This window comes from Carica papaya, chromosome 5, assembly GCF_054855325.1.
Source record: "Carica papaya isolate Zhongbai chromosome 5, ASM5485532v1, whole genome shotgun sequence".
In the NCBI taxonomy this organism is placed as follows: Eukaryota; Viridiplantae; Streptophyta; class Magnoliopsida; order Brassicales; family Caricaceae; genus Carica; species Carica papaya.
The window spans coordinates 3,355,603-3,379,567 of NC_142313.1; the positions used below are offsets into that span (position 1 = coordinate 3,355,603).

The 23,965-nt window shown below is 34.2% G+C and overlaps 3 protein-coding genes and 1 non-coding gene across 4 annotated transcripts; 2 read left to right on the forward strand and 2 right to left on the reverse strand.

Moving 5' to 3' along the window:
• Positions 1 to 253: 253 nt before the first annotated feature.
• On the forward strand, positions 254 to 12,669 carry LOC110826277 (ACT domain-containing small subunit of acetolactate synthase protein). Its single transcript, XM_022056892.2, has 12 exons — positions 254 to 575; positions 1,672 to 1,885; positions 2,330 to 2,413; positions 2,531 to 2,599; positions 5,636 to 5,719; positions 5,948 to 6,100; positions 7,732 to 7,818; positions 8,876 to 8,980; positions 9,058 to 9,180; positions 10,285 to 10,437; positions 11,192 to 11,257; positions 12,420 to 12,669. Exons 1-12 carry the CDS (start codon positions 349 to 351, stop codon positions 12,501 to 12,503), a joined length of 1,449 nt encoding a protein of 482 aa, XP_021912584.1. The 5' UTR covers positions 254 to 348; the 3' UTR covers positions 12,504 to 12,669.
• A 617-nt stretch (positions 12,670 to 13,286) lies between these two features.
• LOC110826276 (uncharacterized) lies at positions 13,287 to 19,887 on the reverse strand. Its single transcript, XM_088220017.1, has 13 exons — positions 19,768 to 19,887; positions 19,362 to 19,673; positions 18,695 to 18,823; positions 18,341 to 18,433; positions 18,112 to 18,191; positions 17,608 to 17,721; positions 17,235 to 17,308; positions 16,022 to 16,098; positions 15,650 to 15,733; positions 15,333 to 15,425; positions 15,120 to 15,227; positions 14,963 to 15,034; positions 13,287 to 13,975 (listed from the first exon to the last, which is right to left on the reverse strand). The coding sequence occupies exons 2-13, from the start codon at positions 19,635 to 19,637 to the stop codon at positions 13,532 to 13,534; spliced, it is 1,644 nt and encodes a 547-aa protein (XP_088076143.1). The 5' UTR covers positions 19,638 to 19,673; positions 19,768 to 19,887; the 3' UTR covers positions 13,287 to 13,531.
• LOC148253677 (U4 spliceosomal RNA) lies at positions 14,275 to 14,397 on the forward strand. The gene has a single exon (XR_015820838.1). It is a non-coding gene; the product is annotated as a U4 spliceosomal RNA (small nuclear RNA).
• Positions 19,888 to 20,520: 633 nt separating the features above from the next.
• LOC110826278 (2-alkenal reductase (NADP(+)-dependent)-like) lies at positions 20,521 to 23,761 on the reverse strand. The gene is made up of 5 exons (XM_022056893.2): positions 23,413 to 23,761; positions 22,098 to 22,275; positions 21,687 to 21,853; positions 21,472 to 21,554; positions 20,521 to 21,004 (listed from the first exon to the last, which is right to left on the reverse strand). The coding sequence occupies exons 1-5, from the start codon at positions 23,650 to 23,652 to the stop codon at positions 20,626 to 20,628; spliced, it is 1,047 nt and encodes a 348-aa protein (XP_021912585.1). The 5' UTR covers positions 23,653 to 23,761; the 3' UTR covers positions 20,521 to 20,625.
• Between the last annotated feature and the right edge of the window lie 204 nt (positions 23,762 to 23,965).

A 23,965-nucleotide genomic window follows, 5' to 3' on the forward strand; every position in this document is an offset into this window, starting at 1 on the left:
TTAAAAACTGAATAAAAATATTTTAATTTGGATATCTGTTATGCATTTAGTTTCTCACTATTTTTATTTTGTTAAATATTTATGTTTTTTTTCATATTTTTAGTATATCATTAATAATTAAAAAATAAATTACGGAACTTTTTTATTGAAATTTAATATAATATTGTTTTATTTTTAAAAATAAAATAAATAGTAAAATGAAATAGTTAAACTCTAATTTACTCATGAATTAAATATAAATAAATTTTAGAGAAGCAATACTTTTCATTTCCATTACCAGTGAGCCCAACAGTAAGACAAAATCTACTTTCTGTTCTTTCTCCACTCTCTTCTCTCTCTGTACCTCTAATGGCGGCCGTTTTAGCAAACTCGATACCGCTTCATTGCGCGAAATCTTGCTCAGATTCATCTCTCAATCTCGGCTTCTCGAAAACGCTATGCTTTTCAACAAAAATCCCTTGTCTGGTATCAAAACCCAACAATCATCAACTCAAGAAGCTGGTGGTCTCTGCCAGAAATGTCGATGAGACGATTGCTGACACCGCTTTGTCTCAGTCTCCCGCAACCCGACCAAAGTATGACACTTGATTCGTTCTGCGTTTATAGAGTTATTCTCGGTCGTTTTCTTATATCGGTTATTGTTATTTCTGCTGAATTTTGCTCCTGATTTTTTTTTTAATTATTATCTGCTTGGTAGTTTGCCTGCATTCATGGATCTGTTTGCTTGTTTCTGCACCTAAACATTGTACTTTTGATAGAAATGCAAGCGGTATTTTATTCATCTGGAGCGTGCTTAGGAGATTCTCCTTGGTCCTTTGATTGCGTCCTGTTAACCTCTGTTGCATATCTCCTTCTGGGATTCTGGTTAATTGGTCTATGTTGGCAATTTAATCTTCTTCTTGTTACTATAGTTCATAATTTGTTAACCTGGATGACTAGGTTACGGTTGATAAGCTCTGTTGCTGGTACTGTTAGGCACTATACGTACCATTTAAAGTAGAATCTTGTGGTGTATAGAGATTCTTGCTGGTTCCACCAAAACCTTCGTTCACTCATATGTTCACCATCGAATCTATTCATTTACGATAAAAGCTTTTAGTTTTGTTTTTTTTTTGTTTAGTGTTTTCTCTGATAGAAAATGTATTCAGAAGGTGTTAAGGGGGTTCTGCCCCATCACAAAGATGAGCATTTACAAAAATTAATTGCACGATAAGAGCTCTAGGAGATCTGTTATCTCTTCTTCACTGCAAATGATGCTTATTGAGCCAAAACCAGCATATAAACCCATTTATCTTTGATTTCAACTAACTACTGGAGTGTCCTATAGCCAAGAGACCTCCCATTTCTCACTGAAATCCCTCAAAATGAAAATAGGGGGATTACTAACTGGCCTCAGGTTACTTGATAATGACCCTTAAATGGGAGCTAATGAGCTTGTGTTCAAGTCTTGCTCTGAACCCCTGGGGGTGTAAAAAAATGGATGAAGGGATTAAACCTATATTCTCTATGAATCACTTATTGTACTAAATACTTTCTTGTAGTCGCTCGAAATATATCAACTACTGGACACTTGTCTTGAATGGTAAAATTAACAAAGTATATAGTTGCCTTTACCGTTCCTGTTTTGTTATGCTTATGTTGATTGTCTTTTATGTTCTATTAAAAATGAAGGGTGAGACGCCACACCATTTCAGTTTTTGTGGGGGATGAAAGTGGAATGATTAACCGGATTGCCGGAGTCTTTGCAAGGAGAGGATACAACATCGAATCTCTTGCTGTTGGTTTGAACAAGGACAAGGCACTCTTCACCATTGCTGTCTCTGGAACTGAAAGAGTCTTACAACAAGTCATGGAGCAACTCCAGAAACTCGTGAATGTTTTGAAGGTTGTAATGCTTTTATTCAATTTCATCCTTTTCAAAACTCCTAATGCTAGCAACTTCCATTAGTTGTTAACAGAGAAAGAATAATGTTATTATTTATTCATTTAGAGCTTAACTGCCGCAGCTAAGGAGATTTTGTTTTGTAATATTTGTTTTACTATTATCCATAAAAAACTTTCTATACAGATGGCTAAAAGTTGCTAATTTCTTGTCTGCAAATGTCTTCTAGCATATTATTACAAACATAAGCACCATTTTGAGGTCAATAGGTGATCTTTTTTGATTTTTCCTATGTAACTCTAGATTATGGTGCATTTCAAGCCAATTCAATTTAGGCTCGTAAATTGTTTCTGTTCTAATGCCTCCAGTCTTCTGTAGGCACCTTTCTGCAAATTATTTGTGTCATAGTTCAGCTTCTTGAGTTGTGACATTTTACTTGACCTCCAGGTTGAAGATCTCTCATCTGAGCCTCAGGTAGAGCGAGAATTAATGCTCATAAAAGTGAATGCAGATCCAGCATCACGTGCTGAGGTAGTTAATGTGATCCTTTTGTGTTGGAGAGCGAGAGTTTGGCATCAATCAATCTTTGCTTTTTCTCTTGTGATTTCCTCTGATTCTGAAAATTGTCTCTCTCTGTTTAAACCATAGATTATGTGGTTGGTTGACATCTTCAGAGCAAAAATAGTGGATATCTCAGAACACTCAGTAACCATTGAGGTAATAATTGGGATGGTTTTCTATTAATTCCATCTGCATTTACTGTCTTATTCATGCATCACTTTGATTTCTGTTCCATTTTTATCATGTCTGTGATTCTGATCAGAAGAGAGAAAATGTTGGTTAATGAAAATTATTTTACCTGCTATAAATGTATAACCAATGACGTATATTTGAATCTGTTTTCAAATAATCCATGTTTGCCTTACAGAAATCAGCCATACTTAATTTTGAATGATGTTCTACAAACAAGGTAGTTTGGCTTTAATCAGATGTGGACTTGGTGTGGATGGTTATATGATCCATTGGTTGTTTCTTCCCTTTTTCTCTTGATCTTTAGGAAGTTGGCTCAAGTTATTTCTAAATCAAAAGCTTGTTGGGGCATATTTCGTTTCATTCTTTATGTTACAAATTAGTCCACTTTAAAAGAAAAAAATAACAAACTAGTCCTATTTTTTTTTCTTTTCATTAGAATAAGGTCCTCAAACGATCACGAATATTTCAATATAGTCTTTTAGCATTTTTAGACTAAACTGTGGACTAAAATTTTGTTTGTCGATTTCTATGTTAGTTCTGGGATCATTATAACAAAAAAAGTTGAGACTAATTTCTAACAGATACTAAAGGCATGGGACTAACATTCCATACTAAATTTACTTTTGAAAAATTGTGATTGTTCCTTTAAAATATTATAACTATTTCGATTATATATTTTCTGTTAGCCATAGTAGGGTTTTTTTATCCACTAATTTAGAAAAAACCAAATAGAGTAACTCAAACCTTGTTGCTGTCAGCTTGCACATAGGTAACGAATGAAATGGAAGATTTCTCAGGATTATGAGCAATCTACCTTGTGTTTGTTTTACGAGGATGTTTGGTAGAAATGTTAATAATTCAATTCAGACTGAAAAATGAGACAGAATAGATTGGACTCGGTCAGACCTAACAGACCATACTGAACTTTTCAGTCTGGAGGTGGGAGGACCAAAATTTTCGCCTGGTCCTTGTCCAAATCCAGTAGACTAAACAACACAATTTCAAAAAATATATATTTAACTATGATTTTATATTGATAAATTATTGTTTTTTAATGATTTCTGGATTTGATGAATGATTATGTTTTATGAATTTATTGTTTATTTTAATTTTTATTTTTTTATTAATTATTTTTAATTAAAAAGATAGTTTTGAAAAGGAAAAATTGGGTCAATTCGGTCCAAATGGGACTAAATCGGTCCAGACTGAATAAATTTGGTCTGGTCTTTGGCCTGAAATTAGAATATTGAAAAAAATTTGATCCGCTTTTGTCTGGTCCAATTCGGTCCCATTCCGGACCTATGAACATCCACATTAAATGTTTGGGATTGCTTAAGGAAAAATGCACAAATCAACAGTTCTCATAAGTAACATAGGTCGCTTGTATGCTTATTTAGAAAATTAATAGTCATGTCTCTGGAAGAAGTTGCTTATTGTATAATATTATTGTAATTTGGTAAAGAAGTAAAGGTATGGGGTAAATAGGTAAGAAGACATGTCAGGAAAATAAGTTCATTAAGCAATATAAAACAAGCTAGGGGGGAGGTTTTTCTTCCTTCTGCTAACAGTTGCTTGTAAATTTTCCAAACAGATGATTTTGATGGGTGTTTATAAGCAGCCTCAAACGCCTCTACGTAAGCTGCAGCTGAAATTACTTTTATGTGAAAATACAGTATTCTTTTGGACCCTTTCAAGATTTTCTTGGATGATATTATAAGTTATTAGATGCTGTGGTAGATAGGGAACTTAACAGAACCAGTATGGTTTTCCATTTTCTCATAATACAGCTGAGAGTATTTTTTGACCACCAACTGCTTAATTGCTACCGAGTGCTTTAACTTGACTCCTGATGAGGAGACGTTGAAGGTCATTGAGCTTCTATATTCTTAGTTTAACACGAAACAGTTAAAACAAAGACTCTTTCATTTAGTAGTTAGAGCAGTCCTCTGGTTTCTCATGGAACTATTCTGTTTGTTTTTGATAGTTCGTCTAATGTTTGGTTTACCTGTCCGAACTTTCCAACTGCTTGTTCCAGTTGTTGAAGGGTTGATTTGAACTTAGTCACTGGTTCTTACTTGCTAACATTTTCATTATAGTGTTGAGAAGGGACAGAACTATGGTGAATGGATGCCTACCTATGTTAAAATGATGCAGAAACCTGTAGCCATATTCTCCTTTGGTGCCCAGTGGTTTATGTGTTGTGGACCATGGTGTTTAATATCCTTGGCATCAAGTGGGTGATTGCTGTCTTGGTGAGGAAGGAATTATGGGCTTGGGGCTGTGTAAAAAGAAAAATCATTTAAAGTTTATCCTTTTAACCATTTTTTGGGTTGTACGGAAAGAGTGGAATAGTAGGGCTTTTGATAGTATTGAGAGTGAGATGAAAAGAATTAGGGATAGGTGGTTACACTTTTTTGGTTCAGTAATTTTAGGTAATGACATGTATAGGTGGGAAGATTTTGGGAATGTTACAGACACTAATACTTTTTTGTAAATATGATGTACATGGGTGGCACCCCCTTGGTGCCTTTTAATATACTTTTACACGTTTTATTTAAAAAAAAAAAAACATTTTCATTGTAGTGTTAGCTTTATTGCATAAGCATCAATGTGGTTTCTATATCTCTCAACCAAACTGATCACTGTGCTTATCACTTCATTGTTTAGTAATCGTGGGCAACAGTTCAAAATTTGATTCTTCTGTATCATATTAACCTGGAGTCATGAAGTAAAATCTGGAGTTTTGTGATAATTTTGTGTTTTAGGTCTTGATTACAATCTGCTGATCTTGTGCTTCACGGAAGCATACATATTCTTCTGCTTAATCTGAAGTGGAAAGAGCAAGCATCAATGTGCCATATCTTCGATCTTCTGGATATTTCCTTTTGATGTTTGACATATCTTTTCAAATTAGGCACATATTATTGGGTTCTTTTTTTCAACTATTTTCATTGAATGCAATTTATTCTCTTGTATAATATATTCATAAAAACAATGCAGGTAACTGGAGATCCCGGGAAGATAATAGCTGTGGAAAGAAATTTAAGAAAGCTTGGAATAAAAGAAATTGCTAGAACTGGAAAGGTTGTGAACTTCTCTCTAAGAAACTTAATGGAATTGGTTTAGTAATTATTATTTTTTGGATCTACTTAAATTAATATTTTGCCTGGAATTAGTTTCAGTTCCAAACTGAAATGTAAAAGGGTGGGTGGTTCTGTTTAGATCTCAGAACTGAAGTAGGAAGAGAGTATTGTCTCTGAAATTGTTGCTTCCATGTATGATCTTTGTTGCCTGAAACTGTTGCTTTAACAGATTGCTTTGAGACGAGAAAAGATGGGTGAGGATGCTCCATTTTGGCGATTCTCAGCAGCTTCATATCCAGATCTTAGAGAACCAGTGCCTGTTAATGCTCTTGAACGGACTAGAAATGGATCACTAACCAGTGAAGCTGAAACATCCGCTGGGGTATTGATTTCATATTTGCATTTGAGTTTTATGCAAACAGTTTCGCATCTTTTACTTTTCTTAGATGAAATAGCATTATAGATTGGACTATGTTGATGACTGTTGTTTTGGATCTTACATGGGTAAGAAGTTGTACACCTAATATTTGGAGCTTGACTGTATATAAGGACACAGAGAGAATAATTTCTTTTGGTGTTCTTAATGCTTTGCTTTCATGTATTCTTTTTGAGATAAAGTATTGAATGAATTTTCTGTTGTATCTGTTTCATGTAACATGTATCATTAAACCAATTACAGTGTTTTAGCTGATTTAGATCTAAGTCTCTACTTTACAATTGCGAGTGGAATATAGAAATTAATCAAAATCAAGTGTTTTCCGACATTCATATTTTGGACAACTTTGTTGATGTTTTCCCTAAAAGCAAATGAAGTAAGACTGCATTTTCATCTTTACTGAAACATAATCTCAGTAATCAGGGTGCTGCATAACACAGAGAAATTGGTGCATCACCTTCTTTTATTTCCACTACGTTAATGCAACCAATTTGGTGTGTCTTTTTGCTTCACTAACCAATAAAAACAAAAAAAGAGGGTATGGCAGCTAACTGCACATTGGCAGTTGTCTTTCAAATATATATGTTTAAGTTCACACTTCTCTCTGTATTATACCAGCTGTGCCAGCAATATCCCTAAAAGAAAACGCACTTTAGTTTAAAAGTGGGCCAGAGTAGTTTTAAAACTACAATTTACATTAACTAAAAAATGCAACAGTGACTTGCAAGAAGTTCTCTTCCTGTTACATATGCAAGTTAACCTCAAACTGTTTTCTACTGTATGGGTCACCATCAAGAATATTACTTCTCTTTTTTAACAAAATTTCCAGCGTCTTTAACTTCCTCTCTCTAGTTACAGGCAGTTTACCCATTTAAACTATTCCTAAAAATTTTATTCAAATGTAAACTTCATTAAATTTTTTGTTGAGTTATTTCTCCTGCGTAATATGTATTTCTTTCCTTGAGGCAAGGCTTAAGCCTTATTTTACCTTTGGTTTGTTTGTAAATATTGACTTAAGGAATTTGGTTCTATCTTCAATTTCATTGTGATTTTTATTCATTGATTATTTATTTGGTGCAAACATATTTCAGTCTGCATTTTATTAGAGGTTAAGCTCAATGACATTTTGTTTTTTGCTTTCCTTCTCTGTTTCTCTTTCATGCTATTTAATTGAAATATATGTCATGGAATGCAGCTTAACATCTTGTTTTGTTGTTTTATGCGGTTCTTATATCATAACACATCTACATGCATCCTGTGTTCTTATAGGAATTGTCTTTTGTAGACATTTTGTGCATGCCATTTCCAATCGATGATTTAATGACGTCACCTTAATATTTTGTTTAACATTTCTGTTCTAATTTGTTTTTTTTATTCAAATAGAAAATCTAAACCTTTCTGTATTATAACCATTAGTCAAAGTAGAGGTCGCAATATTTGTACATATGATATGGCCAAAAAATCATTCTAACATGAATGTTACTCAATGTCTGATTGAAACTTTTTGAAGCTCACTTAATTGTATATTTAACAATTATAGGTTGAATATTTGATAGCATTTGATCTAATTAATGCAGGGAGATGTTTATCCCATTGAGCCGCCTGATGGCCTAACAGTCAGTCAAGTTCTTGATGCTCACTGGGGTTTACTCAATGATGAAGATGTAAGAAAGCTAGTTACTGCTTGGAATTCTTTTATCTTTGTTTCTATCTCTCTGATACTCTCTCAACATCTATAGCTATTAAATTGCTGTGGCTGTAGAATCTCCATCCAACTGCAAATTTATTGGTATAAGACCTCTGTCTTGCTCGTCTCACAAGCTTGCTTTGGTATCTATTCTGACTGTTGACTTCAAAAATGAAAAAAGCAATTCCAAAAAATAAAATCTAGTGAGTGGTGTTTTGTGATGGAAAAAGTTCCTTTTCTCTCTCAAAAAGAAAATCTTGGAAAAAATGGCTTGGGGAGGGTAATGATAGCTGCAATGTATGATTGGAAGCTAACAAAACCTTTATCCAGTTTTTCATATAGTTTGATTAAAATTATTATTAACTGCTAACATCATATCTATATAATCCACCCACAAACACACATCCATATAGACACACACACGCACACACATGTATGTATACACATAAATGATTTTAAGGTAAATATACTGCTGCTTATTCCAGGGGACTTTCAAGGGAAAAAAAGGGGTACGTATTAACTTGCTCTTGGTTGACCACTAGAGCTTGCAATAAGCATCATTTGTACCCTTTTACCAGAGGTCTTTAGTTCTGGATGCAGTTTTTGAACAATACAAACTCCTACAATTAGGTTAGAGATTGGTGTACTGATTCATGAGCAGGAGCCAAGAAAAAGTGGGTTGTGGCAATCCTGAGCATGAAGCTGGGACATTATCTTTTGTTGAATGTGAGGCATGTCTTGGAGAACGGTGATCACTTCTGAACAAATATGGCTAATGCTTACAGAATGCTTTCTTTATGAAGCTATTAATCACCATATCCTTGTGGCGAATCGATGTAATCTAACTCACCTTGAATAACAGATATATGCTGTTTATTCATCTCATATAGAAAATCAAAAGGCGCAAACGTTTAAGTTATGAAAGTTTTGGATGTGGTAGCTCTATCTTGACTTATATTTCAAGCATTTATTTCGTCCCCATACGTAGCTGTTTGTCTTGCAAATACACATGACTGCATGGTCTCATATTTCAGACAACTGGACTTCGATCACACACTTTGTCCATGCTCGTGAGTGACTCTCCGGGAGTGCTTAACATTATTACTGGGGTTTTTGCTCGAAGAGGCTATAACATTCAGGTATTCCTCTCTCTCTCTCTCCCTCTCTTCTTTCAGAGGTCAATAATTTGCTCTGTTACCTTTTTCCTTGCTCCCAGAGTTTGGCTGTTGGACATGCTGAAGTTGAGGGGCTCTCTCGAATTACAACTGTTGTCCCAGGGACAGATGAATCAATTAGCAAATTGGTGCAACAACTCTATAAGCTTATAGATCTGCATGAGGTGAGACTACAATAGAAGGGATCCATCGTGTTATGTTTGTTGACTATCTTTAGTTGCCTTTTGTTCAGTCGTTCGATTCCTATATTATTCCTCCACTTGACTAGTAGAACAATTCAAGAGTAAACTAATTTTGACATATATAATTGCATCATCATTTTTCAAATTTGAATCACCTCCACTATTACCATATGAACCTTCGGACCCAAAAAATTAAGGTGGGAGTAGAGGTGATTCAAACATAATTTTTGCATATCAAATGGTTGTTATTCAGAGTAGAGGTGATTCAAACATAATTTTTGCATATCAAATGGTTGTTATTCAATTTATATCATATCATTTATTTTAAAAAAAAATTATATCATATCATATTATATCGTTGTTTCTTCTAGCACAATGCCTTGTTAATTTATGATGAGCAGTTAGATGAATGTGGAGGAGATGAAAAATCTAAAGTTTCCTACTTTATTCTGTCATCTTTAAAAAATTAACAATTTTTTATTTCACTTTCTTTTAATTTTTACATCACTTTTTAAGTTCACTGATTATCAAGATCATTTTGTGATCAATTTTGCTCTTTCTGGCCTGTATGGAGTTTAAACTGACACATTCTTAAGGATTATGACTCGAAATGCCAACCTGCATTTGTACGAACACAAACAGTGGATGAATTGTTCTAATGCTCCATGTTTCACATCTTATCAGTGGTTAATAAGAATGCTAGATTGGATTTTTTTTTCTTTCACTGGCTTTGTTGCTGAGCTGAAATCTTACGGGAATGTGGTTATTCATTTGGATTGGTTTTTAGTGATCTTCTGGTATATTCCTTTTCCTTTAAACAAAAATTCTAGCTCATGGTTAGATTGCAGGTTACTACAATATGTTTTTTACACTACATGCAATACAAATATGGTTCTCATGGAAGTTCATAGTATCTGATGTTTGACTTGCAATTTATATAAAATAGAACTGATAAATGGGACTGCCTTTATATTATTCTTTTCTGCTTTGGTTAAAACATTATCAGGACTTTTGTCCTGCTCATAAGTTTTGAGATTGAGAATCTTGTGAGATGGCAAAGTGGCTTACTGATATTGTAACTGTCAGGTTCGGGATCTTACCCACTTGCCATTTGCTGAACGGGAATTGATGCTGATAAAGATAGCCGTTAACGCAGCTGCTCGACGAGATGTCCTTGATATCGCCAGCATCTTCAGGGCCAAAGCTGTTGATGTGTCTGATCATACAATCACTCTTGAGGTAATTATATTTTTCCTTTCGGTGTTTAAATTTTTATGAAAGCATTTTCAATGTAATCATTATCTCTTTTTGGCACCGGCAATTATCTAGGCAAATATACAAAGACAAAAATTTTTTAGCCCCTCTTCATCTCTCTCGTATCTCAATTATATAATCCTGCTATAAGTTTATTTCTTGTTCAGTGTCTAATGGTGATTGGCATCTGAAATGACAAAGTGATTAATATATGATTTCTTAGATGTGTTATTCAAAAAGATTAATTATTGAAAAAAATGATTTCTGAGAGGTATTTGTCAAGACTGCCCTCTATTTACAAAGTCTTATGATCCTTCACATGACAAGTAAACAAATTATGTAACTTGTCCATTGATATGGCTACACAAATTTTATGCCATTTGAGAGCCTAGGGCTTGATATCTTCTAGGTCTCCTATTGGTCGATTTTAGTGGTTCAGAAACTCTATGGAGACGTGTGGCATGCTGAGCATGATAACAATCTTACCAATATGTGATGCTCTTTAAAGAAGTGATACATGCTTAATGCACCACATTGGCTTAGATACTGCTGGTAGCAGGATTTGCTTAGTTGAAATTTTAGTTACTCATTTTTTTTTTTGTTTCACTTCTGACTTTCACGGTTATAAGGTTCTCTGTTCTGGTTCCATTTAATTGAATTTTGATTTTGTATTGTCTTTAGTTCTCTTGAGTGTTCTCTTCCCTTTTCCAATAAATCATGGTTTAAATGTTTGTCCCAGCTCACTGGAGATTTGGACAAGATGGTTGCACTTCAGAGACTGTTGGAACCCTATGGCATTTGTGAGGTTTGTCTCGCAGCTTATAAGACCTTATTATGAATTGTACTTGCAACATTTTTTAGCTGCTTTGGATATCTTATTTTTCTCCCTGGCATACAATGGGGTTTTCCAGTTTTCTAGTAATTCTTTCTGGGTTTACTTTTGCTTTTTTTTTTGTTTTTTTTCCCTAAATCAATTTTGATAATTTGTTTTTTGAATTCAACTGTACATATAACTATATGGCAGTTTTTTTCCTCCAAAAACTCATAAGCTGTGAAAAATAAGCTGGTTGGATGAAGTTTTCTGTAAATATTCTTAAAAAAAATTAGGGTAAAGTACAATTTTGCTCTCTATGATTTGCAGTTCAAATGCTTTCTTTTTTGTGATAGCTCAATACACATTTTTGGGTTCTAAATAATAGTATGTAACAAACTTCAAGGCTAAACAAATCAAAATTAAGAGGAAAAAACTCCAAAGTACAAGATAATATTCTTAAAACCAGGGATAAGCTGATGAAAAGGGATAAAATCTTGGTAAATGGGTGTTATTTGTGCTAGAGAGATACAGAATCCTGCAATTATATTGTTCGTCAGTGCCCTTCCGCATACCAGCTTTGGACATTCCAATACGACCTTCTGGGGTAAATTGGGTGATGGCTGGATTAGCTAGAGGTGAACTCAGCACTTGGAAAGGCATTTGTAAAAATAAGAGCTCATCAAAGCTTATCCCTTAAGTTACTTTTGGGTGATATGCAGAGAAAGAAACAGGAGAGCTTTTGAGAGTATAGAGGCAAGCTTTGATGGTTCCAAAAATTTATGGTTCCAAATCCTAGACTCTTTTATACTAGTGAGATTTAAGAGATCTTATAGATGTTTTGCTAGATATTTAAATATTTTTGTCTACGGGTTAGCATCCCTTGCTGCTTCTAAATATACTTACATTTTCTTTTCAGACAAAGAATATATATATATGTATATATAACAAGATACTAATTTGAACTGCAATATTCCGAAAAACTTAATAACTGCCAATGTGTTTCTTCCATAATCTTTTTAGTTTTCTAATTTACAAGCTTTTAAGGCTCTCTGTCAAAACACATTTAGGCATATTTTCCTGAACTTTACAGGCCTACACCTTATAAGTATCATGTACATTGGAGACTTATTTATAAGTTTTTGTCTTTCTGTAGGTAGCGAGAACTGGCCGTGTAGCATTGGTGCGCGAGTCAGGTGTGGACTCGAAGCATCTTCGAGGATATTCATTCCCTTTATAATCTAAACAAGTTAGCAAAGTTATGTTGCCTTGCACAACACATAAAGAAACTCTTTAGGTAATACATCATGTAGGAGAAGAATTTTGTTATTTATTTTTACTGTTCATGTTTTTTGGAGATATGGGTTTGGATAAGTAAATAACAAGAAGCAGCTTGTGATTTTGTATTTCTTGAGATTTAAATTGTGTTATATGCTTTATCTGTAGATTCAGAGGAGGATACAGAAATTATTTCTGATGAATTTAGTGATAAATTAATACAGGCAATGATGGAACTAAGTTATGCATTACTATAAATAATTGTTTAATATAAAGGTATTAATTAATTACTATAAAAGATTCAGATGAGGAAGTGAAAATAGAGCAGGAGCTACTATTGAACAGGTGAAGTTGTTCATTGTTTGTTTGACTTTGACTTGGATAAACACAATGCTTGAATAGCAGAACAAAAGCAACAGTCACAACACCCGCAGCCAAACACCACCAGATTAATTCCCTCATGCTGTTCATAATTAAGCCAATTATGAACTCATCAAGGAAACTATATATTAAAAGTAATTCAATATTTTAATACCATATTTTCTTTTCATTGTATTTAAAATAAATTTAATAATTGAAAAAATATTCTGAAGTTACAAAATTCATATTTCCGTCAAGCACAACACAGAAAAATTCAATCACAAAATCATAAAATAAATTAAATACAACTGTTATTGAGTGCATAAACAGTAAGAATTTAAAGTTCATTAGAGATAAAATCCTATAAAACTTAAATCACCAGACATAATAAATCAATCCAACCTCTTAGCTTGCAAATGTTTCTCCAAAAACAACCAATTCTCGAGGTATGATGGTTCAAATGGCATAAATATAATGTTTGCTTTGTATATACAGAGAACCTGGACCAAGAAAACTAAGACTGTTAAGCATCAAAATTGTTTTCTTCATGGCAGTAGCTACAAAATTGTTTTAATCTATTAACTCTCTAGCTTCTCTATTGCACACCATGCACTGGATACTTCAAAAAGACTACCTCGTCTTGTGTGCTTTTGCAAGTTTCTTCTTTCGTTTCTTGACAGCCTTTGGCACTTTAGTCTTACGAGCCTCTCTCTTCTCTTCTTTAACTTTCTTCTTATTCTCTTTTCGGGCTGCCTTCTTATCAGCCGGGACTTTTGTTGCATTGTCCGTAGGACCTCTCCCTTCAACATCACTGGAGCTTTCTTCATCTTCGTCTGCTTCAGACTCAGACTCACTTGCAGAAGATTCATCGTCTTCAGCTGGGTTGACAGAGGAGTCTTCTGCAGGAACTGGGTCCTCATTCTGTGGCTCTGGTGCAGGTTGAACTCTGGAAAGAGCATCCTTCAGCCCTGTAATAGTTTGATAGTACATGTCTCCAGTGTCCTGACCGCTTGTTATCCGAATCACATCCTCCTCAACATTCTTGACATGATCTAGGGTCTTCGGAATATATGACTATGGGAAAGAAGCATACAAGTTATCAAGTTAAACCACTGATCTCTATTATCAAAAACCTTTAATGTGTATGATACTTATTACATTTGCTCTCAGAGCTTGTATTAAAACCTGGTTAGTTGTGGAAAACTGTTTTGAATGAAAATTTGGCATGTTTTTATTATCATTTTCGAAATGATAGGGAAAATTATATCATAAGTTTGAAAAGAATTTAAAGTTGTTTTCAAACTCATTGCATATTTTCACTATCATTTCCAAACTTTGTTTTCATTTTTCAACAACTCTACATGTGTTTATCTATCTTTGTGCTAGGGGAAATGAAGCAGCCAGTAAGGTTCCAAGTAAGGTGCATCAACTGCTGGTTGAAAGCTAATACATGTGTTTATGTACAAACATTATATAAATATATGAAATAAAAATTGAAAACAGTTTCCCATAACTAAAATAGCTTAAATATCCCCATAAAGCCAGAAAGTGTAATCAACTACCTATTATAGAATTTTTAAAGCCATTGTTAAACTTGAGAAAACTGAGAATCTTTTGGTCATGTGAAGTAGTGCTGGGAGCTTTTCTTTCTTTGCCTTATTGTTTGAACAAGAATTTGGAGACTTAGAACATGCTTCCTATCTTTTTTCCTGAGTCAAGGTGGATGGACCTTGAATGAGATGGAGAATCCCACTACAAGAGGATGTACACAGAATGTGAAATGAAATACAAGCCAAATTTGTAAAGAAAAAGATCTTAAGTTGCATTTGGTTTAATTACTAATGCCCAGCTTTGAATTTCTTTCTTGACAGAGCAAATTCAATTCCTAAATTTCAAGTAATGGTTAAATTCTCATCACCAAATAATTGAAGCTGGAAATGGCAGTAACTCAAACACAACAAATTATGTTTCAACTATGCACATTAAGACTAACATAAGAATTAGAACCAGAAATTGAATAAGAATTGAATAAGGAGTAGAGTCGTGCTCATATAAACTAACCTGCACAAATACAGAGTCTGCAATTTCATCCTCTACAGATATGTCTCCTCTTGCCAAAATCTTTTGTTGAACCTGAAACAAGATAAAACTAGTCATATTGGCCAATTCCCTTAGCATTTGTTTCCGTGTTATTTGCAGCAAATGCCTGAAAAGAAACCTCTTCCAAATAAGTGTCCACAGAATCATCAGCAATAGATGGATCAACTATGAAATCAAATAACTCTCGAATTGTCATAACAGCCACGCCATGTTTTTTAAAGAAATCCTGCATAGAGAAGTTTCATAAGCTTGTGTGGTGATTAGAGAAAAAATACAATGACAATAAAATTCAAAATGTTCATCCCTTGAGCAGTGGGGAGGATACACTTACAGAGACATGAACACAATCTTCACGTAAGAAATCAAGGGCATGTGGGTGGTCAAGATCTACTGCTTGAGAAACATCAATTATATACAAGTGACCCTGCCAAACAGGTGGAAAAGTTCAAATTAGACATCCAGATTAAAAATGTTTCTTCCAGTCCATATTTAAAAATCAACGCTAAGACCCATCATACTGTAAAGGTGCTCCGTACAAAGATGGCAAAATGCCTTTTTTCTACTCCAGTTCTTTATTTCTCATTTTAGAGAGCATAAAAAATCCAAAGAAACCAAGAATTGTTGCAGCAAGGAGGCAACGAAAATCACCTCAAAATAAAGTATGTTATATTCACTGAGGTCTCCATGCACCAGTTTGCACTTCTGATATAATGTCCGCATTGCAACTATCACCTGGGAAGCCATGTTGGGGATTTTATTAGGATCTCAGATTGTTAACGGAAGACAGGAAAATAGCCATAACTAGTCACCAGAATTATGTGACGGATACATTAATAACCAGACTTGTGTTTTTAGGATTAAGTTATCTGCTAGATAAATTCCCTTTGGGCTACCCTCCACGTATATGATAAACTTTAATGCCATGGCTGTTAGGCAGCGGGTTCATCATGCCTTCTAACATTTTAGTACAAATTGTTGTAATTGCTATATGAAATATCAACAACAAATATCTAGGCACACCTCCACATAACCTTCACGTAGCTTGTCGGAAGATAATGATGCATCCTTAAGACGTGGTGCAGCCCAACCTGCTTTCCCTGTAGAAGATACAAAAACCTTCAACAAGAGTGGGATATTTACTAAGCCATGTCATTTACAACAAAACCATGCGAAAAGGTAGCAGGAAGAAATATTATGTGCCTGTCAATTGTTAATAGTGTAGAAAAAAATAAAAGATAAAAGAATATAAAAAGGGGTAAGGTGCAAGTATACGTAAATATTGATAGAAGGATGGACTATGGAAAGAAGGAAAATCGAGGGGGAAACAAAATTAGTACGATGGAGAGAAATGTAGGTCAGTGCATGTCTTCAAAGGAAATGTTTAAATCATCTAAGTATTTATTGATTTATTGCTACCCTGTGGCATGGGAGGGTATGGCAGGTTCTCTTGGGGGATGAGATTTGGCGCTGCCACGGTGTCTGGTGATAAGACAGAAGGAAGTTGATTCCTTCTAATCCCTTGGCTACCCTATGGGTGGTTTGGAAGGAAAGGAACAAAAGCCTCTTGGTAGATTTTCTTTTCTTAGCTTTGAACTTTATATTCCCAAACCCTAGGCATGTTGTTCAAGGACAATTCTCTCATTTTAATGAGAATTTAGGAAATCTTATTGACATTATGATAAATCTGTAAAGCGCTACAGTTTGTACAAGAGGCACCCATTTTTGTGTCTAGTTAAACTCAACTTTTTATCTCAACATATTATATATATTGATTTAGAGACCTTATTAACATTTTTATTGACCGGTAAAGTGTTAATTTTGTACAAGGATGACACCTGTTTGGCGCCTTGTTAATAACATTCAATTTTTTATCTTAATATATCATGAACATTGATTTAGAGACCTTATTGAATTTTTTAGCAGATTATTGACATTTTGATAAACCTGTAAAGCGCTACACTTTGTACATGGGTGGCAACTCCTTGAGGCCTTGTTAATGATATTCTAGTTCTTATCACGAAACAAAAATCTGATTTATTGCTGCCCGAATAAAATAGAATTTACAATCTTGATTTATTTGTAAGTTCTTTGATGCTAACCTTTTACGAGAATGCTGGTTAAAATTCTGCTTATGGAATGGGAATAGGATAAGAATAACAGAAAAGGGGCAGCAAAAAGTACTGAGAACTATGATATAACAACAAAGCAGAATAAATTTAAGAATATAAAGTACCTATGAATTCCATCACCAGAACATGAAGCCTCAAGAGTAGGGGCATTGGGCACCTAATTCCTGCTGCTCTAAGCCTGCCATCAAAAAAAGTACATCAGTTGCTGCACCAAACATTCATGTATTCCCACAATTCCAAAACTGGCAACGAGGTACAGTTACAAACTCAAATTCTTTTCCCTTGCAGTGTATTTCTAATGACAATCCATGATAAATAACAAGAAGGTCTATGCTTCCTCATATGTGCAGCAGGGAATATGCATTCTTGATAATTCGAGAATGTTACGGCCAAATCTTCGTTTCTTCTCATTCATTTTTCTTGCTTTCATTAAAAAGGAACCAAAAAAGTTTTTGAATAAAGATGGTGTAACCTAACCTCATAAGATTCCTCATTTCCTTCTCAGCCCAAGTCTTCACCATTTTCCGGGGATTGTGCCGACAGTATCCGTGTCTGAAGCGGTAATCACCTTGTACATATCGATCACGATCCCTAAATTTGTTAAGAAACAAGTTATAAGCTACATTAGTCTCATTGCAATTCAAGTTTGTTGAAGAGAATAAAATACCACAAAAAAGTGATGAAAGGATAAACCATGAAAGTATCAAACAGTAATAATACTCAAGCAGTTATATGGCAAATAGAGTTCTCCCGTATAATTATTTCTTTTCTTTTTCTTCATGGAAAATCTACATCCTTCCATAATATTATCATCACAGGTAAATTCACGATAACATTAAAAGAAGAGGAAGATAATAGATTAGAATAGTAGATGCTTACATCTGCTTGTTTGCATCTACTTCACAAAATAAGCTTAATGCCACCCTTAATGGATTACAAGGAAGAGTAACTGATACAAACAGTTCAAAGTCTATAACTTACTTGAAAACCAGGACAGATGTTTTATAAACTTTTATTGCTAGTTCTTGGCCATCAGATTTTGTAGCATGATATACATTTGCCTGAAAGCAAAAGAAGGCCAAACACGTGTAAGAGTTGGCAAGCAATTGATTCAACATCATCATCATAACATTAGAATGCCCTATCAATCTACTCGGAAGAAATAAAAATATCACTAAATTAACAATTTTAAGAAGCAGTAGTAACATACTTCTTTTCCTGTTGATATGCAGCCATTGATATCATGAAATACTCCCCGATTGAGCATTTTGAATAGTACCATGCGAGTTCTAGGATCAATAGCCTGCAGAAGAACATAACAAATTCGCAACAAGATCAGTCTACAAGATAACAAAGACATCAAATGAGAAGGAACAAATGCTGAAGATGAGTAAAAGTATGAAGTAACTGCTATATTGAAGCAAAACTTATTTACCTAAACAGAATATATATATATATACATATATATAGATTTGTGTGTAAACTTACATAAATCACTAGACATATATTCAGAAACTTTTCCTTAAGAAAGGCACACAAAAGTTGCAAGAAAATTTTGGTTTACCTGCTCAACAGTTGCACGGTCAGCTTTCTCCGTGGTTTTAGTTTTACCAATAGCCATTTCTCGTACACTCTCACGAATTGCAGTTGTAACAGAATTTGACATGCCAACATTCATCCTTCCCTCCCACTCCTGCACCATCATTACACAACTATCATAATGCAACAACCTTATAAAAACAGCCAATGGCAGAGGTGCCAACGTTGAATCAACCCTTATTAGTATTACCCGAAGGAAACTCAAAAAAAGAAGAGAACATTCCCGGTACTTCCATCTCATAATAATACTCAAACACAAACCAAAATTGGCATGAAATTTTGCATAAGAAAAACAACTTCCTGTTTGAATATTAACACAAATTTTTTGTCTTCCTCACTTGTGACCCCCTGTGTTCTTCTGCTAAATATGAAGATAACCCCCTCCACCCCCAAAACCCAAACGAAAAGAAAAGCAGAGAAGGAAAAAGAAAAAACTTCTCTCTACCATGCGCAAGGTATTAAGCAACAAAATTTTCGCCATAACTAAGCCAAAATTCATTCGTTATACAAACACTAAACAATTACGCAGAGCAGCCTGTGCATCAAGCATCTGTCTTTCCCTTTCATGGTGAGTATTTACTTCCATTGAAGTAAGTAATATTGCAGAGGAAAAGAACAGTGAGGAATTACACCTCTAAGGGCGAAGCACGAATGTGACTAGTGAACTTCTGGTTCCTATTAGAAAGAGGTTGAAGCGTGGACGAAGTAGGTCGCGAGTGGAGTCCTCCATGGGCATTAGGTCGCCTAGCGTTGAGCGTAAAGGACCCATCAACAACCTCCTCTTCATCCTTGGAATCCAACCAGTCCAAGGCTTCGCCGATTTCAGAGTCTGAAGACCAGGAGAGCTCGCCGTCTTCTTCCTCTTCTCCAAATTCATTCAGTGGCGGTGCTTCTTCTACCACAGACATCTCGTTGCTATAGATCGTCACTCGGGAAAATCGTCTCTAGAAACGACATAAAAGCAAAATTCAGTACACAGTTTTCTGCGTTCGATAGAAAATTTTCAATGAGGAAGAGCTTCGATGGCTATTCCGATACCTGGTCGTGACGGGAATTCCCTCGTTTTGAGTTGCTTCGTTCGAGCCGAGTCCGCGGAGTAGAGTGAGCGTTGTCTTCTTCTCCTTTTTCTTCTAGTTAAGGTAGTAATTAGGATACAAATGCAAATTAAACTGCAATTTATTTTTGTATTAATTTATTAAATATATATATTTTTTATTTAATTTAAGATTAAAAGAGTATTATTTTTATATATAATTAAATTTTGCATTGAGAATAAGTAAAGTCAGTAAATTTTGATTACGCTTTAATATAAGAGTTAAGACACAGATGGAGTTGTAAATTATCTTGCAGAATTTTATATATTAATTGTAGTTATTTGTTATTTTAATGTATAATTTATTATTCAAAAAATATTATTTAAAAATTTTCTTGATTATACAATAAAATTTAATTTTAATATAAAAAAATTAACCTGATATAAATTATAATATAATTTTGTCACGGGTATATAATAATTTTTTTTTTTTTTTATAATTTGCACGAGATTAAACCATTTATTTCATAAATAAAAAGAATTTACAAAAAATTTCATGCTATTTTATTTATAAAGAATTAAAGTGTAGGTTTCGTTGGATAATGCATATATTTAACAAAGAAAAATTTGCATTTAAACTTTCTCCTTTTTGTTGAATAAATCAAAGATAGAAATACAAAAAAATATATACTTATATAGTTTTATGATTGGTCGAATTAAAGAAGCGTCGATCCAAAAAACCCTAATGACAATCAAGCTCAAGAACATAACTAGATTTATTGGCAAACCATTTCCTCCACAACAACATTAGATATAATCATCAATTTTTTCAGCTAGAATATCAGGAATCAATGTTGCCTGATTCATTCCCTCGCAACTACAACCACCTGTTTTCCAACATTCCGGCCATCGAAAAGGCCTACTAGAGCTGCCGGAGCCTTCTCCAGGCCTTCAACTGTGTCTTCCACGTACACAATCTTGCCTGCCTTGATGTTTGGCAAAACCATTTCGAGATACTTGGGATAAAGATGGTAGTACTCGAAAACGAGGAATCCTTCCATGCGAATACGTTTCACAATTAGAGAGATCAAATTATGCACTCCTTCATGCTTCTTTAGGTTATACTGTGAGATCATCCCACACAAGGCTATTCGGCCATGGACCCTCATGTTGGCAATTACTGCTGCCAGCATTTTCCCACCAACGTTTTCAAAGTATATATCAATGCCTTGAGGAAAGTACCTGTTGGATGATTGTAAAATTCAATAAAACCTTTAAAGTGAGAGTTCATTGCAAACTTAATTGTTTGCTAAATTTACTGCTAAACTGGCAATGAGCATTAAAGAGATTAGTTGGATTGCTGATTTCTGTAAACTAATAGAGTTGAACCTATTTCCCGAAAAACTTAAGAAGATCGGTAGAAAATAATTTAACTTACGATGCAAGATTCCCTTAACCACATCCAAGCTATTATTCAAAAGGTACCGTACTAAGTGCAAAATTGAACTTGAACAGAAATACACTAAACCTCTTGTTCTGGTAAAAACTTGATTCATCAAAAGCCATCCCTTTCAAGGTGTTATTCCTTTGAATGGATTTTGGAAACAAGGGTGTCTATATCTTACTGTAAGAGTGTTTTAGAAGGATAGTAAAGAAAGGTATTTATGTCTTGATCAAGCATTTGAACTGCAGCAACTAGGGCTACTAACCTTTTCAGGGCAGCATCCAGGTCTGGTTCTTCTTTATAGTTGAAAGCCGCATCAAACCCAAACTTACTCGTCAGCAAATCAACCTTTTAAATAAAGACATTAACCGATAGATCACAGAAAAAAAGATACTAAGACAAAAAGCAGCATCATGGTGTTTAGAAACATAGAGGTAGCTCAATAAGCAGAATGAAATTAGAAAAAAAATTTCAAAATACTTTCTCTTTGCTTCCGGCACTTCCAACAACATAGCAACCAAGTAACTTTGCGAATTGCCCAACAAGCTGACCCACAGCACCAGAAGCGGCTGAAATAAAGACATACTCTCCTTTCTTAGGAGAGCAAACCTCGAAAAAACCAGCATAAGCAGTCATACCAGGCATACCTGCAAAGTTCACAGTCACAATAACCAGAATATGTTTAAAAAAAAAAACAGATGAGCTTTCAGTATTTGGCAGAAGAAAAATTGGTTGAAGAGAAAGGTGAAGGATGTTAATCAATGGAAGTCAATATAAAATATCTTCAATTTCCCAACAAATGGAAGTATAAGTCAATGTTTTGGCTTATAATTTTAGCAGAAACTGATATAGATTTTAGGCTAAACATAATTTGAACAGAAACTTGCTTACCAAGAATTCCTGTATAATAAGAAAGCGGCACGTCTTTGTGTTCAATTTTAAATAGAGATTTTGTTTCTGTAAGAAAACTATATTCTTCCCATCCTGTGATTCCCCAAACCAAGTCATCCTTCTTCAAGTCTGGATTCCGGGAACACACAACTTTCGCCACGCCATATCCCTTTATCGGCTACACTACGTAAACGATTATATTGTCACTAATTCAATCATCAATGCAAAACAAATGGCGATTACTCAGTGTTGGGACCCAATCAAAAAACATAATCCACTGTGTAAATTAAAACAATCACCAAATTGATCCATATGATCCAATTAATACTATCAAGCCAATCAAAACCGATGCGTCAACAATAAAATAATAGCAAGTAAAGAAATAATCATAAAAGGAAAAGATACAAAATTTTACATGAAAAACCTTCAAGTGTAGAGGAAAAAACTTTGAGGCAAACTTTGAGTCAAATCTATTATTAAAGAGAACAAGTACAAAATATTTTGAAGTAATTCACACCCCAGATAACCAATGATAGAGAAGATACATAAATACCTCTCAATCAACATTACAATTTTTGATAATTAACTGAAAAATAAAGCCAAAAGAAAAAAAAAAACAGATCTTGAATATGTTACAAATAAATGGAAAACAAACATTTGTTACTAATTCAATCATCAATGCAAAACAAATGGGGATTACTCCCAACCTTAATATTACAGATAATCCTCCTTCATTCTACTGTTTTTTTATCATTACTTTTCAGAGTTATCTTTTTCATTTGTTCCAATATCTAGAACCCTTTTGTTCTATCCTGTAAATAATGTAGCAAAAGTCTTAATGACTAAGTTGTGGGAAATTTTGCCAATTTGGGGAATGGTGGATTGAGAGTTTCATCATTTCAAATTCTTTTTTTTTTTTTTCCTTTTTCACAAACCCCAAAACCTGCTTCTCCCAGATTATTGAGTTCACACATATATGCTATGATACATACATGTGGAATACACTATGATAAAGGAATTTGTGCATGGTGGGTAAGGATTCATATGTTCAAACCCACCAAGTATATACACATCTATACAAACTATGACCATGACCTAGGAATTTCCATATGGTGGGTCAGGATTCATGGGATCAAAACCCACCAAAACCTGGTTAAATTTTTTCTTCTGCAAAAAAAAAATAAATAAAAAGGACATAGAATTCCCCAAGTATATCCCAGAAAAGACAATAACGATAATCAGCAGATATCAAAAAATGGATAATCTGCAATGGAGAAGAACAATATAGAAAAATGGAGTAGCATTGGTTACAGACCAAACCGGGTTGAAAGGAGTCAACATAGGATCCACGAGTATTGGACATTCGACTTCGCATGTAAGGATCACAGGACAGGTAGAGATTCTTAACCAGGACGCCATTGGAGCCTTCCGGAACTTTCAACTCGATGGTGCCGCCATTGTTGATGTACAAGTCTGTCTCTTTAGGAAAACCCGTTACATATTCTTTGAGTATCACCTGCTTATTTCTCACCACCAGTCCATCATCAGTCGACATTGTTGTTGCAGTAACGGCGGAGAGGAAATGGGATTGATGGAATTTCTGTTTTGTTTTTTCTTTTACCCTTTTGGTGAAATTAAAATAGGTAGATCATGGAAAGTGCATTGATAATTCCGCTTACAGAGACTAATAAATCCAAAATTAATATAATTTAAAAATGTTTAAATAATTGTAGGAAGGAATTCCATTATTTTAGAAAATAGAAATAGAAAAATTATCTGGGAATGATTGAGAAATTTTCTTAATATAAAAAAAAAAAAAAATGAAGGAAGCAACTTAATCATCATCTTATTGTCATTTAGCAGTAAGC

What these genes read in the sequence shown, in the direction of transcription:
- LOC110826277 (XM_022056892.2), top strand. Translation starts at nt 349, where the DNA reads ATGGCGGCCGTTTTAGCAAACTCGATACCGCTTCATTGCGCGAAATCT. An exon ending in AACTCGTGAATGTTTTGAAG is followed by an intron (nt 1,886 to 2,329) that starts GTTGTAATGCTT and finishes CTTGACCTCCAG; the next exon opens with GTTGAAGATCTCTCATCTGA. An exon ending in ATCATACAATCACTCTTGAG is followed by an intron (nt 10,438 to 11,191) that starts GTAATTATATTT and finishes TGTTTGTCCCAG; the next exon opens with CTCACTGGAGATTTGGACAA.
- LOC110826276 (XM_088220017.1), bottom strand. Translation starts at nt 19,637, where the DNA reads ATGTCTGTGGTAGAAGAAGCACCGCCACTGAATGAATTTGGAGAAGAG. An exon ending in ACATCTGTCCTGGTTTTCAA is followed by an intron (nt 17,722 to 18,111) that starts GTAAGTTATAGA and finishes TAACAAATTTAG; the next exon opens with GGATCGTGATCGATATGTAC. An exon ending in TCTGGTGATGGAATTCATAG is followed by an intron (nt 16,099 to 17,234) that starts GTACTTTATATT and finishes TATCTTCTACAG; the next exon opens with GGAAAGCAGGTTGGGCTGCA.
- LOC110826278 (XM_022056893.2), bottom strand. Translation starts at nt 23,652, where the DNA reads ATGTCGACTGATGATGGACTGGTGGTGAGAAATAAGCAGGTGATACTC. An exon ending in ACTCCTTTCAACCCGGTTTG is followed by an intron (nt 22,276 to 23,412) that starts GTCTGTAACCAA and finishes TACGTAGTGTAG; the next exon opens with CCGATAAAGGGATATGGCGT. An exon ending in CTGGATGCTGCCCTGAAAAG is followed by an intron (nt 21,005 to 21,471) that starts GTTAGTAGCCCT and finishes ATCATCCAACAG; the next exon opens with GTACTTTCCTCAAGGCATTG.